At 46.2% G+C, this 19,233-nt stretch overlaps 1 protein-coding gene across 9 annotated transcripts in view; it reads left to right on the top strand.

Moving 5' to 3' along the window:
* The window catches only part of NUMA1 (nuclear mitotic apparatus protein 1), a 74,314-nt gene that overhangs the window by 39,273 nt on the left and 15,808 nt on the right, over positions 1-19,233 (top strand). For all 9 annotated transcript variants that reach the window (XM_046015325.1, XM_046015322.1, XM_046015326.1 and 6 more), the window contains exons 2-12: positions 525-598; positions 6,609-6,694; positions 12,600-12,679; positions 13,792-13,874; positions 14,314-14,394; positions 15,717-15,804; positions 16,972-17,092; positions 17,598-17,755; positions 18,041-18,158; positions 18,238-18,355; positions 18,718-18,858. In XM_046015325.1, the coding sequence (XP_045871281.1) occupies positions 557-598; positions 6,609-6,694; positions 12,600-12,679; positions 13,792-13,874; positions 14,314-14,394; positions 15,717-15,804; positions 16,972-17,092; positions 17,598-17,755; positions 18,041-18,158; positions 18,238-18,355; positions 18,718-18,858 (1,116 nt within the window). In that variant the 5' untranslated portion in view covers positions 525-556. The remainder of the gene's footprint in view (positions 1-524; positions 599-6,608; positions 6,695-12,599; positions 12,680-13,791; positions 13,875-14,313; positions 14,395-15,716; positions 15,805-16,971; positions 17,093-17,597; positions 17,756-18,040; positions 18,159-18,237; positions 18,356-18,717; positions 18,859-19,233) is intronic.

Genomic DNA, 19,233 nt, shown 5'->3' with positions numbered 1-19,233 from the left:
TCTGCCTTCAGCTCAGGTTGTGATCCCAGGGTCCTGGGATCGAGCCCCACATCAGGCTCTCTGCTCAGTGGGGAGCCTGCTTCTCCCTCTCTCTATGCCTGCCTCTCTGCCTACTTGTGATCTCTGTCTGTCAAATAAATAAATAAAATCTTTAAAAAAATTTTATTTATTTATTTATTTGACACAGAGAGAGCACAAGCAGGGGGACAGGCAGAGGGGGAGAGGGAGAAGCAGGGTCCCTGTAGAGCAGGGGAAGCCCGATAAGGGACTCGATCCCTGGACTCTGGGATCATGACCTGAGCTGAAGGCAGTGGCTTAACCAACTGAGCCACCCAGGAGCCCCAAGTTTTATAGTAATTTTAATGTGTAGTTTGAGCTTTCTAAAAATTCCCATGTCCTTGGTGGGTTAATTGCTGTGTAAAGAGATTTAAGTGTTCAGAGCCAGTATATTGAACCACTTCCCCCCTTGTCCTTCATCAGGGATATTTGGTATAATTAGCTGCTGTTCTTCTCTTGGTTTCCAGGTTCATTGGGGTGACTGTTTGGTGTCACCAAGATGACGCTCCATGCCACTCGGGCAGCTGCACTCCTCTCTTGGGTGAGTCGTCTTCTCTTTGGTGTGACCTTCTCCAGGAAGTTTGCAGGGGTAGAAGAGGAGTTTTTTAGGAGCCACAGCTATGTAAAGTCTTCTCATCTGGAGATGAAGGAAATACAGTTTTCCTTTGCCTTTCCCCTTAGTTTTTTTTTTTTTTTTCCAAGATTTTATTCATTTATTTGACAGAGAGATCACAAGTAGGCAGAGAGGCAGGCAGAGAGAGAGAGAGAGGGAAGCAGGCTCCCTGCTGAGCAGAGAGCCCCATGCGGGACTCGATCCCAGGACCCTGAGATCATGACCTGAGCCGAAGGCAGCGGCTTAACCCACTGAGCCACCCAGGCGCCCCTCCCCTTAGTTTTTTTTTTTTTTTTTAAAGATTTTATTTATTTATTTTGACAGACAGAGATCACAAGTAGGCAGAGAGGCAGGCAGAGAGAGAGAGAGGAGGAAGCAGGCTTCCTGCTGAGCAGAGAGCCCGATGCGGGGCTCGATCCCAGGACCCTGAGATCACGACCTGAGCCGAAGGCAGCGGCTTAACCCACTGAGCCACCCAGGCGCCCCCTCCCCTTAGTTTTTAACTTTAATTATTTCTGGCAATGTTGCTTCTGACAGTGATCCATGACACGACTGTGTAGCTTAGAAGAGAACTTCCTGCTAAGCTTCTGTATACCTCTTAGGAGAGGTGGGTTTTTTTGTTTGTTTGTTTGTTTTTTAAGATTGTATTTACTTATTAGTATTATTATTATTTTTTTTTAATTTGTCAGAGAGAGGGAGAGAGGGATCACAGGCAGACAGAGTGGCAGGCAGAGTCAGAGGGAGAAGCAGGCTCCCCACTGAACAAGGAGCCCGATGTGGGACTCGATCCCAGGACGCTGGGATCATGACCTGAGCCGAAGGCAGCTGCTTAACCAACTGAGCCACCCAGGCGTCCCTGTATTTACTTATTTGACAGACAGAGATCACAAATAGGCAGAAGGGCAGGCAGAGGGATAAGCAGGCTCCCTGCTGAGGAGAGAGCCCAATGCGGGGCTCGATGCGGGGCTCGATCCCAGGACCCTGAGATCATGACCTGAGCCAAAGGCAGAGGCTTAACCCACTGAGCCACCCAGGCACACCTTAGGAGAGGTTTTTATTTCCTTTTGGTCATGGAAGGGTTGGCTGTAGCGTGGCACGGACAACCTTCATTCGCTTCTTGTGCATTTTTCTGACTAGAAGGGTTTATCCTGAACTTCACTGACATGCGGGACTTTGGTCTTGAAAGGCCTTTTATCGTAGGGCAAGGTTCTCCTCACTTTCTTTACCATGTTTCTGTCTGCTTCCATTGTCCTCCTGTTCACTTCTTCTTTTTTTTTTTTTTTAAAGATTTTATTTATTGAGCACCTGGGTTAAGCCTCTGCTTTCGGCTCAGGTTGTGGTCTCACGAGGCCCGAATCTGGCTCTCTGTTTGGCAGGGAGCCTGCTTCCCTCTCTCTCTCTGCCTGCCTCTCTGCCTACTTGTGACCAATCTCTCTCTGTGTCAAATAAATAAATAAAATCTTTTAAAAAAAAGTGTTTAAAAAAAAGATTTTATTTATTTGATTCAGAGAGAGACAGTGAGAGAGGGAACACAAGCAGGGGGAGTGGGGGAGGAAGAAGCAGGCTTCCTGCTGAGCAGGGAGCCCCATGCCAGACTCCATCCCAGGACTCTGGGATCATGACCTGAGCCCAAGGCAGAAGCTTCATGACTGAGCCACCCAGGCGCCCCCTCCCGTTGCCTTCTTGATTACTTAAATCATTGCATTACGTCATTTCATATATCTTCTGTCCAGTATGAACAATGGCAAATGAAAGAGTAATACCAAGCATTGGGAACATAAAGCTCCAGGGAAGTAGAAGAGGACACAGAGTGTAGTGATGACAAGCCTGTACCTTGGAGTCAGACAGCCTGATCTAGAATTACTGATCTGGCCCAGGTGTGTGACCCAGGGCAAGTTACTTAGCCTCTCAGCACCTTATTTTTAAAATGGAAATAAAAATACGTCATGGTGTTGCTAAGAGAATGAAGACGTACTATGTGTAGAAAACATCTAATACTATATCTGAATAAATAATCTTGATACTTCAAATATTGCTGGGGCATGATTAGGGCCAATGAAAAAGCCACTTAAAATTTTTAGAATATTTTAGGGGTGCCTGGGTGGCTCAGTCATTAAGCGTCTGCCTTTGGCTCAGGTCATGATCCTGGGGTCCTGGGATCGAACCCCGTGTCAGGCTTCCTGCTCTGTGGGGAACCTGCTTCTCCCTCTCCCACTCCCCCTGCTTGTGCTCTCTCTTTGGCTCTCTCTCTCTCTGTCAAACAAATAGCATCTTTTACAAAAAAAGAAAAAGGAAAGAGAAGAAAAAATTTGTCTCTTCCTTTCCCTTCCCTCATTCCTGAGGGGCTGGTTGGGTTTGGGGGACTATGAGCTTTGTCTGCAGTTCAGTGGATTAACTGAATACTGGGGGATCCTTTAGCCACACTGTTTTTAAGTTGATCAGTTTATTTCTTTAGGTCCTAAACTTGTTTTTATGGTGAGTACTACCATTACAGAGAAGAACCAATACAGGGCCAGTTTTATTAAATAGCGGGTACTTGTGTACTTTTTTCAAAAGTCAAAATGAACAATGCATTAAAATATTAATATATGGTAACATAGAATTTTTTTTTTAGGAATTTTCAATTTAAGCAAAAGGCAGCTAAAGTGGATTTTATGATAATGTAGCAGTGTCAGTGCTTGTTAGGAAGAGTGGCAAAAAAAAAATAAAAAAAAAAAAGGAAGAGTGGCAGAGAACACACATGTGACAATTTTAGTTGTGGTTTATAGAAAAATGCATCAGGAAAAAAGATTGGAAAGAAATATATCAAAATGCTTAAAGTATATACATTAAAATACTAGAATAAGTGGGTTTTCCCCCCAAATTTTAGTAATTTGTTTTATAGTATAAAAATAAATTTATACTTTGCTTGAAGTATAGCTTGAAATTGTTCTGTACCCAGCAGTTACAGTGAATGAATTGATATAGGAGAAAGAGAACTTTTTAAAATTTGACAACCTTAAGCCTCCCTGAAAACCAGTGAGTTTGGCCCTTCTTCCCGTGTTTTAATCCTGACTAAAGATGAAAGTTTCTCTGCTTCCTCCGCTTTCCAGTGATTTCTGATTTGAGAGCAAAATAATGCATAGGAAGAAAATGAATTTTTATCTGCATAAAAGAAACTCTTGCTAGATTGTTACTTAATTGACAAGAGATGAATCCAAAAAAAAAAAAAAAGGGGGATGAATCCAGAAATCTTAAGTGACTTTAAATGAACTAACTGGTGTGATTTTTCAGTCTTTTTAATAAACAAGCATTCATAGCCCTTGAAAGTTTTCTTTCGATTACAAGGAGTATTAAAAGGAGGTGGTTTTGGATGCTTATTGTCTTGGTGCTCTCTTCATTTTCAGCTGGTGGGAAAGGATCTTGGCCTGGAATATTCAGAATCTTCCTCAAAAATTTACACTGGCCTTTCCTAACTAATTAGATTAGGCTCTTCCCCTCAAAAGATGATATAAATATAAGTATACATATTTATGTATATACAAGTATTTTATATATATGTGTGTGTATATACATCTATATGGATGGTATAAATTTAAGACCTCAATGAGAGTTTGCATTTTATGTTTTACACTTTTTAAAAACGCTTAACGTGTTTTCATTTAGATCCATCTAGAAGTTTTTTTTAAATTTTTTTTTTAAGATTTATTTGTCAGAGAGAGAGTGAGCACACATAAGCAGGGGGAACATCGGCAGAGGGAAAAGCAGGCTCCTTGCTGAGCAAAAAGCCTGATGCGGACCTTGATCCCAGGACTCTGGAATCATGACCTGAACTGAAGACAGACACTTAACTGACTGAGCCACCCAGGTGCCCCTAGAAGTTGTTTTTAATATTAAAGTATGTAGGGGCGGTAGGGTGGCTCAGTTAACCCACTATCTGACTTCCGCCCAGGTCATGATCTCAGGGTTCTGGGATTGAGTCTGGAATCAGGCTTCCCACCAAGCAGGGAGTCTGCTTGTCCCTCTCCCTCTTCTCCTCCCCCTTCTCCCTCTCAAATAAATAAATAAAATTTTACACACACATGCACACACACTCACACACACGGATAAGTATTTAACCAGGGACGCCTGGGTGGCTCAGTTCATTAAGCGGCTGCCTTCGGCTCAGGTCGTGATCCCAGGGTCTTGGAATCCAGTCCCACATCCAGCTCCTGGCACAGCAGAGAGCTTGCTTCTCCCTCCCACTCTGCCTGCTGCTCTCCCTGCTTGTACTCTCCTTCTTGTTAAATGAATGAATAAGACCTTAAAAAAATTATTAAAAAAATAAGTATTTAACCAAATAAATAGTATAATTTTTGTGGCTGAGTCATTCTTCTTTTTTTTTTTTTAATACCCCGTTCTCTAGTGCAGTCAGCGAATTAAACTACTGAGAACAATTAGTTTTGCTGCATCTACTTCCATTATTTCAATTTTATTAACCATAATAGTGCTTTGCGTTTAGCACTTTTATCTTGTAATGTGTTCTTGCATTCATAATCCCATTTGAACCCACACTGGTCCTCTAAAGTAAACAGTGTAGGGATTCCATCCATTTGGCAAGTGGGAAAGTAAGCACAGAAAGAAATAAGTTGATAACAGAGTTCCTGGCAAGTTAGTGAAGGAGTTAGATCTAAAATTTTAATCTGAGAGCTCCCAGCCCAGTACTGTCTATTTATATTTTTATTTATTTTTTTAGTAATGTTTTCTTTCTTTCTTGGGGGGTTACTAAAAAGAAAAGCACCCCTCTCCCCCCAGTGTGGGGCTCAAACTCAGGACCCAGATATCAAGAGTAGTATGTGCTTCCAACTGAGCCAGCCAGGCGCCCCATAGCTCAGTATCTTTTAAAGAGCGCATTTTAAAGAGTTGAATCTACTCATTGCACATAACCACTCTGCTGAGGTTCTTACAAATAAACACCTTGTCAAGCAGCCCGAGTTCTCTCCTTCCTCAGTCTTGCACACAGGATTGATTGGTTCAGCAAATCCTTTTTTTCCTGTATACTAACAAAGGTGAGGTTCAGCCCAGGCTTCTTCTGAACTTGGTGGTTTTGGAATTCATGATGTTTTTCTGTACAAGTTGGCCATATATGCTTGTTGAATAACCTGTGTACCTGACTCATTTGCAGATGACTGGTGGTGAATTTCCTAGTTGTAAAGACTGAGTTAGATGGATGCCAGCCAGAAGGCAAAGAAGAGAAGCAGGCAGTTGAATTGGAATTGACAAGTTTTTTCCTGGGATTCCCAGCTCTTTTCCTCCTTTATTTATTTATTTATTCATTTATTTATGTATTATCTTATTGCCTCATCATTTCTCCCTGTGTCAGCCACAGTTTTATGTCTGGAAAGAATTTTTAAAATGCATTAGTAACAAGATTTTATATCTGTGGGAGTGTATAAGACATGTAGCATTTAATGTAAGTTTTGATTAAATATTTCAAAATTCAAGAGATAGAAAGGCTGTAGGGTGATAATTTGGGCTACAGAGGGTTATAATGTAAACATACAAGAGCTACAAAGGGCAATAGTATAAAAAGCCTTTCTTTTTCCCCACATATGACTTTCAGCCATCAAATTCCTGTCCCTTGAGGCATTGGTGGTACAGTTTCTCACATATCCTTCCAGAAAACCATTTTATGCCTAATTATATTTAAAGTGTATCCCTGTGGCGGAACATCCTAGAATGTAAGGTCATTTACTTGAAGCCAGAGGAAGGACTCTCACAGCTGCATTCAGGTAGCTGTCACTGGACCAGTGCGGGCAGCAGCTCTCCTTGGCTGAAGTGAACGCTCCTGAAGGCCTGCGGCCTGCAGCTGCAGGCACTCCAGGCGAGCCCGAGGCTTGTGGACCTCTGGGGAGAGGAGCGAGCGCAGTGCTTCTGGCACCTCTGCCTGTTTCAGCAAGCTCTGCCCTGTGTTTTGCAGGTGAATAGTCTGCATGTGGCGAGCCCTGTGGAGGCTGTACTGCAGCTCCAGGACTGCAGCGTCTTCATCAAGATCATCGACAGTATGTGAGTATGCGCCATGCCGCTCAGGGGAGGCCATGTGTTGGGGTGTTGGGCCGGGCACTGCATTTATCCACTTTCCGTGCCAACAGCTGTGACCAGAAGGCCAGGGCAGGACTGCCAGCATGGAGCCAGAGACAAGGGCACACGGGCCTCCTCTTCGGGCCGCTGTGTCTGTGGGAGAGCTTTTGCTCTTTTTCCACCTTCAGGAGTCCTCATGCTTGTGCAGGAGAGCCTGCAAGTCTCCTTGCTTTCACGGTGTTTTAAGAGCCTGCTCTGGAGCTCGCTGTCCTCTTGACTCAATGAGAGTTTTCCATACCCTCTTCTTGGGGCTTGTCCTTCTCTCACAAGCCCTCCTGGCAACCTGTAGGGCCAGGAAGAAGAAATGGGGAAGCTCTTGCACTTGAGAGAAATAGGCAGCACCTGGAAATCTTATCTCAAACCTGTTAGCACAGCACAGATGTTTTGTTTTTTTGTTTTTTAAAGATATATTTATTTACCAGAGAGAGCCCGCTCTCACTTGAGAGTACACAGAGGGAGAGGGAGAAGCAAACTCATTGCTGGTCAGGGAGCTGGATGTGGGCCTCCATCCCAGGACCCTGGGATCCTGACCCAAACGAAGGAAGGCAGACGCTTAACGCTTAACAGACTGAGCCACCCAGGTGTCCTGATATGCTCCTTTCTAAACCATTATAGCATTTTTGGGGTCTTCACCTCCCTCATTAACTTGCTCTGTGAAGTCGATTAGCATTTGATAACCAGCTTGCTATCACTTAGCAAGGATTCTAGTGAGCTTTGTTTTCTGTCTTTAGCATGGTTCCTTTGAACAGCACAGTTATCTGGGAAATCAGTGGAGTGGGATTTCCGCCTTGTATCTTCCCTGTTTGGAACCAAGCAAAGATGGGTCAAACTATAACCTGCAATAACCTGAAGTTACCTTTTCTAGGCTCATATAGTTCATCCTTTTTCCTCTCTCATCAACTTTAACGAATTATGGACGGCAAAACTGACCTTCTTTTCACTTCTTTGTGCTATGGGCAAAAGTAGAGGTCAGCTATAATATAAAGGATTGCAGGGACAGTGGAGAGGACCCTCACTTTATTTTTTAAAGATATTTATTTATTTATTTATTTGACAGAGACAGTGAGAGAGGGAACATAAGCAGGGGGAGTGGTAGAGGGGAAGCAGGCCTCCCGCTGAGCAGGGAGCCTAATGTGGGGCTCGATCCCAGGACTCAGGGATCATGACCTAAACCGAATGCAGACACTTAATGACTGAGCCACCCAGGCGCCCCAGGACCCTCACTTTTTAAAGGAAGGCACAGTTGACTCTGAGCCCCCAGGTCAGGGACAGACTGAGGTGTTGACGGTGTTTCTGTTCCACACATAGCAGGTAGGAACCGGTGCTAAGCAGCTTGGCCACCTATTCATGGGGAAAGAAGGTAGAACTGAGTTGGTCAAAGGTACGGGTTGGGTCTGATTCCTCTTGGGGTCCTCTGCACCTTCCTTAACACAGTACAATGGTTAATGTTTGTTGAGTAAGTAAATGAATGAAAATGTAGTTGATACTCTTCTTCAGCAGAGTCTACTAGGGCTGAGTAGCCTGGAACAGATGGATTCACTGGAGTGGTTTTTGTTTTTAATCGTTTGAATATATTTTTTGAAATGTATGTTGGTGGTGGGATGTCATATTATAAGATGTTTTGAAAGTCCCTGTGGCTCTAACCAGTACCTGCCTTAGTGAAAAGAAGTCACTGTTTTCTTATTTTGGTACAGACAGTACCATTTTCTCTTCCAGTTATCCCAGCAGGACCTTTCAGCATTTTTTTTTTTTAAAGATTTTATTTATTTATTTGGCAGAGAGGAAGAGATCAGAAGTAGGCAGAGCAGCAGGCAGAGAGAGAGGGGGAAGCAGGCTTCCCTGCTGAGCAGAGAGCCCAATGCAGGGCTCAATCCTAGGACCCTGAGATCATGACCCGAGCTGAAGGCAGAGGCTTAACCCACTGAGCCACCCAGGTACTCCTCAGCCTCATCTTGAATTCCTCCCTCTGCTTGGCAGTGATCCTACTCAGTCACCATCTTCTCAGTTTGTCCTTGGAAGACTTCTCACATCCCTGCCCCTGCCTCATTCTGGATACCAGGCCCCTGTGACCTCGTTCTTCTCTAATCTGTGCATGTCCCAGGGCATTCCTTCCTGCAGTCCTGCTTCCATTATGATGCCCCACAGCTGCTGGGCTTTAGTGACTCTTCCTTGCCAGGAGATTGAAATAAAAAATCTTCAGTTGTGGTATGGAAGAGCTTTCATCAGGGGCTCCTCTCCTCCCACCAGTCTTGTTTCTTACTCATTTCTATCCTCATACCTTATCCCCATTTTCCTTTCTTCCAGTCTTAGTTCTGGATTTTATTAGTTGTGTAATCATGGTGCTGCTCAGCTTGTTCTTCTCATCCTCCTTGTTGCCTGTAAACTGATGATTAGAGCCAAGCTTGATTAGTTTAAGGTTTTTTTGTTGCTGTTTTTTGTTTTTTACAAGGATACTTCATAGATAGAATTGGGTACCACCTATAAGTCAGCATTTTGCAACTCCTTTTGAAAATAACCCTGATGAAGTGGTAAATCTAGATTGTTAACACCAGTAGCTGGTAAAATCATTAGGCTGACAATATCTAACCTACTACTGAATTTTAGAATCACTCAAAGGAGGGGCAGCCAGGTGTTGAGGGGAGCCAGCCCTTGTAACATACAGTAGGGTACAGCTGTTTTTTGTTTTTGTTTTTTGAACTTAATGGATCAAGGTGGAGCACCTAGCTGGCTCGGTTGGTGGAGCACGCTATTGCTGATTTGGGGGTTGTGAGTTTGAGCCTACATTAGGGGTAGAGATTACTCAAAAAAATAAAATCTTAAAAGAAAGGGCAACCCTTTTGGATCCCCTCCCTCCTTGGGAGCTTTGTACTATCAATAAACCTTGCTTTGCTTTCCAGAAAAAAACAAAAAACAAAAAAACAAGGAGCTTTTGCTATGAGATACCTTGGTCTAATGACAAGAGCACTAGATGTCCATGGGTAGTGATGTGTGTCCTTGGTTTAGCCACTGTAGGTTTATAACCTTGTAGGAAATTTTCATAGGGAGGGTTACAAATTTCCTAGTTGTCTTCTGATTCACTGCCTGAGCCTTAGAGTAGGAGGAGTGGAGGTGGAGGGAAGGTGAGAGGGAGAGAGAACACGGATGTCTAAGTATGTGTGTGTTGGAGGGGATGGACTACTGAAAATTCCAGGTTAACCTGGATCTCCATCTCTGATCCAGGACAGGGCAGACCAGTTTCCTTCTGGAAAACAGATGTTCTTGGTGATTGTATTCTGGCTTTTTCATTGTGGACGCTGCTACTGTTGCTAACCTAAATCAGATGCTAGTTCTCGAGGAGGACTGCGGAGGGCGGCAGTGTTGGTGGCAGATAGCAGCTGTGGGAATTGAACAGGACTTGTTCCTTGGCCACCTAGCGTTCTCTCTGGGTTTTACGTGGGCATAACCTTTCTAACAAGTTGACCTGTTTTGTGTTTGAATAGCCTGAAGCAAAAAGGCTGTCCCATCTCTTAAGTCTGTGAGGCCTGAATAGCAAAGTTTAGTGGAGTCATTTTGCCAGAACCTAAAGCCCTGATGTTCGTTTACTGACCTTGACCTCTCCTCTTCCTATTACAGAGCCTCCTTCATCTGTCAGTCAACCCATATGTACGGAGTATCTCCTGTACCCTCGAGTTCAGGGCGTGTGGTGGGTGTGGTCCATTGTAAATGATGCCATTGTATCCATCATTTAGGATGTAGGAATTCCTGAGGAGTGGGAAGGCATGACTGGCAGTGGTTCTGGATGGCTTCCTACCAGACAGAAGACTTGAACTCAGTTTTATTATTTATTTGTTTATTTATTTTTTGAAGATTCTATTTATTTGACAGAGCATGTGAGAGACAGTACAAGCAGGGGAAGTGGCAGGCAGAGGGAGAAGCAGGCTCCTTTCTGAGCAGAGATCCCATGCTGGGGCTCTATCCCAGGACCCTGGGATCATGACCTGAGCTGAAGGCAGATGCTTAACTGACTGAGCCCCCCCAGGCATTCCCTTGAACTCAGTTTTAAATGATGGGCTGGATGGCTGGAGGTCCAGCATTTTTTTTTTTTTTAAGATTTTATTTATTTATTTGACAGAAAACACAAATAGGCAGAGAGGCAGGCAGAGAGAGAGAGGAGGAAGCAGGCTCTCCGCTGAGTAGGGAGCCCGACTCAGGGCTCGATCCCAGGACCCTGGGATCATGACCTGAGCTAAAGGCAGAGGCTTTAACCCACTGAACCACCCAGGCGCCCCGAGGTCCAGCATTTTTAAAGCATGTTCCGTGCAACTTTACTTATCCCAGGGCTTAGTAAGGAAAAAAGAGGTTTTGTGGTCAAATAGGTTTGGGAAATAATGCATGTTATATTGCCTTCTTTAGAAAATGTTCAGTTTGGTTTAACCCAGTATTTTCTAAACAATTAACCTGAGAATCCTCTTTATTTTTATCTAATGCTCTGTGCTGAGTCAAGGAGTCACAGTGTTCCAGATTGTGGGTGGGGAGGGAAGGTGGCTCTTTTAGGAGTCTGGAAGGAGATGAACATCTCCTGAAGGCTCTGTAGAAGTCCCTAATCATAAACCAGCTATCCAGAAAATAAGCAGAAAAAACCCAGCTGCACTTGGAAGAAGCCTGTTATAATCCCATGAGAGAGGGAGGGAGATACATTCATGGTCTTGGCTTGGATGCTGCTTTTGCTTGGCAAGGATGTCTTGCAGGGCAAGTTCTCTGGTTCTAGGGCCTGCCCTCCAGAAAGTTGGCTGAAACCTGGAGGTCAGTAGAACCTCGAGATTGAGGAACAAGAGGCTCCTTTAATCAGTATCTCCAGCTGTAATGGCCCAAGAAGAAGAGTCTGCTCTCTAACTTGAAGTGGAGCTATTCACCCCTAAAACTGAAATTGCAGTTAGCTTGAGCACCCAGGGCCAGGGGCCTGGGCTGTGTGAGAGCTCCCCCTGCTGCCTCCTTTCCCTCCTTGCTCCCTCAGCCTGTCGCTGTTGCCATTAAACAGACTAGCACAGCAACAGCACCTGATGAAGAGTGTTGTCCCCGGGCGCCTAGGTGGCTCAGTTGGTTAAGCATGTGACTCTTGATCGTGATCTCAGGGTGGTCTGCGCTCAGCGGGGAGTCAGCTTGAGACTGTCTCTCCCTCTCTCTCTCTCTCTGCATCCCCCACCCCTCACTCCTGCTCTCTAAAACATAAACAAATCTTAAAAACATAAAACAAAACATAAACAAAATCTTAAAAAAAACAAAACATAACATAAAAAAACATAAAAACAAAACATAAACAAAATCTTAAAAAAAAAAAAAGATTGTTATCTATCATCTCAGCTTTCAGTCTGATGTTGAACTTCGCCCTGGCACTTTGGAGCCTTGGGAATTTGCTCCTTCTTTTCAGTTCTTGGGCCTGTTTTCCCTTTCCATCGTCTGTCTTACCCTAGCCATGTTTCCCCCGGCTTCCTGACGTTTTACAGTGGAGTTATTCCAGATTGTTGAACCTAGCGTCCCCTTCATCCGTGCTGCTGTCCTCTCCCCTCGCCCTTCCCACAGAGCTTTTTCAAATTTACAGTTAGGGTGGACAAGAGTGCCATCTCTTTCAGAAGGACCACACGCCTCAAGTTCCCACTTTTCACCCTCCACACAGTTCCCTCTGACCAAATGGTGTTTTGGTATCTTCTCCCCTGCCTCCAGAATTTGGTCTGGTTCTCTCCCAGATCCAGTGCAGACCAGGCCTGGAGGAACAGGAAGGTGCTATGTAATGGAGGCGCAAGGAGGGAAGGATTGCTAAGTACTCCGGTCCTGATCTTTGTTCTTTTTCTAGCCACGGCACTGAAGAGGGGCAGCAAATCCTGCAACAGCCGGTGCCAGAAAGACTGGAATTTGTGTGCAGTTTTTTGCAGAGTAAGCACTTTTCTTTATCTGGCTCAGAAAGAGCTGCTTCCTCAACTCCTGGGACTTTGGAAGTCCAGGGGAACCAACTCCCAGTATCTGGAGGAGCAAAGGCTCAAGGCCACTGATTCTGTACCACAGGAATGGGAACACCTGTTTCCCTGGGTCTGGTGATGCTGATGTCAGGGAAGGAGAGTGTCCCTTCAGCCCCACAGTCTGTCTTTGAGATACAGGTAGAGCCAGAGGTCAGTTTTGGGGACACATCACCTTGGGCTCTTGTCCCCCACCCACTGTAAGGAGTTGGAGGAGAGGGATGGATCCATGTTACCCTCTTTCCCTTGCAAGAGAAACATTTCCCCTGGATAACTTTGAATTAATTGCCTAGGCAGTGGATGGGGAGCAGGGGAAAAGGCAGATTTAGGTTGAGGTCTTGGCCCTTCTACTCATAGCCTGTGTGACCTTTCTGGACATAGGTTCCTTATCTTTGAAATGGAGGGAACGATAACTGCTCGTAAGGTTGATGGGTCGTAGGAACAGATGAAAAACTAGGACAATGCTTGTCAGTCCCCTCTTTTTTGCAGTCATGGACCATGGAGTCCTCATCTGTGACATGGGAGCAGTCTCCCCCTCAAGAGAATTATGGGAAAGGTGATAGCAGATTTAGATAAAACAGAGGTGTTGATAATTGGCATACTAGCATAAGAACCAGGTGTCCCTAGTCCTCCTAGTCTGACTCAGCTTCAGGCTTCCTCTGTGACCTTAACTTGGAATAAGTCTCTAGAGTGACCTGGGATCTCTGGGCTTCTTCTCTGTGGTGCTGAGCTGGTGTTGATGAGTTGGGTGGGTGAGTGCAAGCATGGAATTCAGAGCTGCTGTGAATTCCTAGCCTGCCTTTTTTTTTTTTTTTTTTTTAAACTTTCCCTGTAGTTTTTGGACTGACCTAGGATAGAACCAACTTCAGATGGAAATGTGTATGTTGGAGGAGAGAGGACATAGGAGTAAGGAGCCCTGCGTCTCCTAGCCCCACCAGAGACAGTGACTTTGTTCTACTCTGAGGTGTTGTGATGATCTCAGGGACAGTGTCCAGGAAGTTCACCCTATTTTCCACATTGTCGTTGTTACAGAAAATCGAAAACATCCCTCTTCTCCGGAATGCCTGGTGTCCATGCAGAAGGTGATAGAGGGGTCAGAGCTGGAATTGGCCAAGGTACCTATGGAATACCAGGTGTGGGGGTCAGAGGGTGGAACCAGAGGGACCTCTTGGGCCTTCTCTTAACCGAGGGGAAGTGGTGGGTGGCTACTATGGTGGGCCTTGATGAAGACCTGGCAGGAATTAGGCCTCCCCCAGCTGTCATAGTCTTTTTTAGCTCAGTGTCCTTTATTCCCTCTCCTGTTTCTGAGTGCTGGCTGGTAGATGGTAGCCCAAGCTTCATAGTTAGGTTCAATGAGTTCAGGTCTTCAGGTGTGCACCAGGCTTTTTGCACAATCAGGTGTCCTCAATCAGGTGTTTCTGGGTATAGTTAAGGGCAGCGACCTAGGGCTGAATTCTGTGAGCTTTGGAAGAGCCTCCAGAACAGCTCAGAGAGGGGAGCACAGAGGAGAGAGACAGCCCTGCTCAGTGACTGTACCACCTGTTTGGCTTCTAGATGACCATGCTGCTCTTATACCACTCCACCATGAGCTCCAAAAGTCCCAGGGACTGGGAACAATTTGAATATAAGATTCAGGTAAGTCCTGTGCCTCCTCCACCCCAGCTGGTGAGCCTAGTCTGTGCTTCACCTCACTGCATTGCTTTTCTTCAAACAGCATATTGTGGTGTTTTAAAAAATATGTTGTTGTAATTCCAGCCATTCATTATAGAAAGTCTGGAAAACACTGAAAAGCACAGAAGAAGAAATAACATTTTCCAGGAATCTCATCCCCAGAGATAACTGTTAACTTTTAAAGGATATACTTCAAGTCCTTTTTTACATACATGTATTTAACTGTGGTTGTAACTATACTGTGATGGGATAATACACAGAAATTGTTCTCTCCTCATGTATGTGGTCCCATGTGAGTGTGTATTTTTTACACAAACCGTCACTCCATTTTTCTCCTCCTTTCCTCTAATGGGAAGGATTAGTGAGAGAGAATGCTTTGGTCCATCTTGACGGTCTAGCTCAGAGCGGTTACCTTCTCTCCCCCTGGTCCCTAAGTGAAGAGTTGGAGCCTTCACTTCATTATTGAGGGAATTGACCTGGTTTCCAGGAACTGCCTGTCATGAGGGTCCTGATGTTGGCTTTGCTTCATGCCTGAGCAGCTGCCCTTTATTTCCCAGAGCAGGAGGAGCTGGGATGTCACGGGGTAATGTAGGTGACTGCGGGGACAGTATCCAGAGAGCTGTGGCCTTTTGCAGGGTGGTAAAAATATTGAATCATCCCATATTATACTTACTTAGTTCATGGCTCTTCTCTGATGTTGGGGCAGTAGTGGCATGGGAGCAACGGGAGACCTCTCTTTCAACCTTTTCTCCACTCCAGGCTGGTCACAGACCTGGTAGAATGGAAATTCACAGAGATAAGGAAGTATGGAAGGGTTGGCCAGAAAAATCAGATCAACTCTGTAACTTTGGAACACAGACAGTGAAGGGCAAATTTTACAGCTGAGCTGGTGGATAAGCTTTGAATGAACCCTGGAGGGTTCTCGGGTTCTCACTTAGACAAAGAACAACAGTGAGGGTCCTTTGGAAGAGGGCAACATAGTTATGTATAAAAGCTTTCTCACTGCATTACTTTCTTTTCCCATTTTCTTTGTGGTCAGGAGTGAAGTCAGATAGGAACTCTGTCTGAACCCAGGTGCATCTTTAGAGGAACTGAGGAGGTTAGAGCAAGCAGGGTCAGCATGTCTCTGCTACAATGTTCACAGCTGGAATGTGGGACTTTAGGCTTTGAGAGGAAGACTGGGCTCCAGCAGGCTCCTGGGGCTGGCACTGCCAGTTCGGTGCCCTCCATCTCTTCAGGCCTCTCTGACACCTCAGTGATGCTCCTTTTCTCTCTCTGTGGCCCAGGCTGAGTTAGCAGTCATTCTCAAGTTTGTGCTGGACCATGAGGATGGGCTAAACCTAAATGAGGACCTAGAGAACTTCTTGCAGAAAGGTAAGTAGGGCCTAGTGAGGATCCCCTCCTGTCTGAGCTGGGAACTGCTAGGATCCTGAATTATTAAGAAATACTGTGGGGGTCATGTTGCTGACATCCCAGTTCCTGTGGAGCTCTTTCTCACGGCCTGGCAGTGCCTAAGCAGTACACAATAATCATGTCTGCTGACAGCTTGTTCTTGATCACCCCATACATACCTTTTTTGTTTTTTGTTTTCTAAGCAGTTGCTACCTGAGGCTTAAAAGCTGGGAGTAACACCTAAAAGAAAGGCGTTTCCCCACATGAAGCTCCTGTTCTAGGTGGGAAAGCAGATATGTAAATCAGTAGGGAGGATAAAGAATAAGTGCTAGAACAGAGAGGAACCTCATCTGCCAAATGTGTTGCTGGAAGTGCAGGAGAAAGACCAAGAGCTGCACATGTCTTCTGATGTAGAGGCAGGCTGTCTGGTGAGGACAGACCTGAGATGTGGCTCTAGGTGGACTGTCTTCCAGCCACCGAATTTGATGTTCCTCATATTCAAGTTTCTTTTCAGCCTTTCAAATGGAGATGTTGGAAATGAGAATCTAGAATGTAGGCGAGGGCTCCCGGCCAGGGTATGGGTTTGCAAGTCTGTGTGGTGGTTACTGTGGGCTGAGCATGCAGGCCGCCTCAGGACTCTCGGAGCTTAGAGGGTGCGGGGAGGAGGGAGGGCAGATAGGGAGACTAGGCATGGGTGTTTAGGGGTAGGAGAGTCAAGTGAAAGGTGGTCTTGGGAACCAGGGGAGGCAGAGGTTTTGAGAAGGAGGTTGTGTTGGCAGTGCAAGATTTCAGAATGGAGGTGTTGAAGAAAGAGGCCCGTGGCTCTGACCTGAGAGATTGTTGAGCTGAGAGGAGATCTTACTCAGGGCAGTTCTGAGCTGCCTCTGCAGTGCTGGCTGCAGGGAGAAGCATGAGCACTTGATGGTCTGTGGAAACAGAAGCCACTTGCTTGACTGGGCTTAGTGCCACTGACCTCCGGATAACCCAGATACTGGGGGTCAGGTTCTACCCGGTGGCCTCCCTCTGTAGCTCACATGTGAGTGTCTGTGGATTCACTTTGACTAAGGCGAGTTCCTCAGACTGCATAAAGATCCAAATCTGTTCACCTTCTTACTAACCTTTATATGGTTGGTTTGCTTCTTCCCCTAGCTCCTGTCCCTTCTACCTGTTCCAGCACCATCTCTGAAGAGTTGTCCCCACCCAGCCACCAGGCCAAAAGGGAGGTTCGCTTCCTAGAGCTACAAAAGGTTGCCTCTTCCAGTGGGAACAAGTATGTGCTACGCCTCTTCTCCTGGGATAGGGCCTCAACATCCAGTCCTCATATCCTTCATTCTGGAGGCTAACACCATTCACCAGCCTGTTAATGTCATCAGACGTGCTTGGGGTACCTTGTAGATGTTCTCACCTGCCCCAGGACTAATTAGGGGAATTGGTTGGGATCCATTTTTGGTGGAAGGCCTTCCTCAAAGGCTGTTCCTTGTTAATGGAATTCCTTTCTCCCATGGAGACTTTGCTGAAGTCCCTTCTCTTAGTGCAGCTCTGCTGAGGCAAGATTTTTTCTGGCAAAGAAGTTAAGCCTTGGAGGAGGGAGAACAGTTTTCTCAAGGTCGTGTCATGAGGTGGGAGATGGCGTGAAAACATAGATGAGGTGCTTGGCCTCCCAGCGAGTCCTCACAGCCCTAGAGCCCTGCTTACCCATCCCCGCCTGGTGCTCTTCCCTTCAGCCCTCACCTTTCAGGTTCTGACTGTGGCATCTGGGCCATCTCCTCCTTCAGCTTCCTCTCAGGTTCTCCAGCCTCCCCCATGGGCGACATCCTGCAGACCCCACAATTCCAGATGAGACGGCTAAAGAAGCAGCTTGCAGATGAGAGAAATAATAGAGATGAACTGGAGCTGGAGCTGACTGAGAACCGCAAGCTGCTCACTGAGAAGGGTAGGCGTCTAGTATGCTGGTGGATGATGTGTGAATGAGCAGCATCTGGGATTTTCATCCGGGAAAGTGCTGGGCTTGTGTGAGGCATGGCTCCACTCTCTTCCATGTTGTCTGTTCTGTTGGTCCCGGAGCTTGGTGCTCAGCCTTGGGCCAGTCAGGCTGAGCCCCTGGAAGCTGGGTCTGCCCTTGCCGTCCTCCTCCTTTCCCTTAGATTGGATGCCTCCCCCTCCTCCTGTCATGCCCGTAGTTCTGTGCTGACTCTCCCACCCCCCTTCCCCGGGGCAGACGCACAGATAGCTGTGATGCAGCAGCGTATTGACCGCCTGGCTCTGCTGAATGAGAAGCAGGCGGCTAGCCCACTGGAGCCCAGGGAGCTAGAGGAGCTCCGTGGCAAGAACGAGAGGTAGGATTCTCCCTGCTCTCTTCCCAGCTCCCCTCCCCACCCCGCACCTGTCTTTTTTAACTGCTCCCCTCCCTCACAGCCTCACTGTGCGTCTCCATGAAACTCTGAAGCAGTGCCAGGACCTGAAGACAGAGAAGAGCCAGATGGATCGCAAAATTAACCAGCTTTCTGAGGAGAATGGGGACCTTTCCTTTAAGGTGAGTGTTGGGGCCGGGGGTGGGGTCTATCCCGGCCTGGAGGTCCGCTGGGGCTGAGATGGTCTGGAGACTTCTTCAAGAGAGGGTTGAGAGGAATGGCCTGGCACCTGTCGTGGGCTTCAGTTTTTCCAGAGACCTGCATACTTTGGCCCTTTCCTTGTCCTGTAATTGGCTGCTGCCAGGGATGGGGTTGTGGCCCTGAATTTTGAGTCTTGAGTTAAAGATGTGATTAGTTGTAATTGGTTTGAGGTGGGTTAGGAGTATAGTCGGACACCTACAGCTCCTGGAGTTTGGGAAGCACACAGCATTGGTGGTACTGGCTTTGACCTTGGGTGATGGGGACTCCTGCTTGTCTTTCTCAGCTCCGGGAGTTTGCCAGTCACTTGCAGCAGCTACAGGGTGCCCTCAATGACCTGACAGAAGAGCACAGCAAGGCCACTCGAGAGTGGGTGGAGAAACAGGCGCATCTTGAGAAGGAGCTCAGCACCGCCATGCAGGACAAGGTAACCCCTCTGCTTCAGGGAGCCAGGGCCGCCGGCTTGACCAGCTGTTCACAGCTGGGTTCCATTTACCATTCTAGACTTGGGGCATTTGGGAAGTAAGCTGACTTCTCGTCAAGGTTTGATAGTGTGCTATAATGGAAAGATTGTGGGCTTCAGTCCAGTAGACCTTTGAATCCTGTCTTTGTTGTTAACAAGGTGTGGGATCTTGGACGAGCTCCTTGACCTCTTTTATCTGTAAGCATGCTTTCTGTAAAGTGGGCAGAATAGTGAGTAGCTGCCTCACGACCCATTGTCAGATACTGTATACAGAGTGCTTAATACATTGTGTGGTGCAGAGTAAGCTTATAGTGAATTCGTTACTATCTTTTTAAGATT

The sequence above is a fragment of the Meles meles genome, chromosome 8 (assembly GCF_922984935.1).
Source record: "Meles meles chromosome 8, mMelMel3.1 paternal haplotype, whole genome shotgun sequence".
NCBI lineage: Eukaryota > Metazoa > Chordata > Mammalia > Carnivora > Mustelidae > Meles > Meles meles.
The sequence above is the reverse complement of the archived record's forward strand: the minus strand, read 5'-3'. Positions and strand labels throughout refer to the sequence as shown.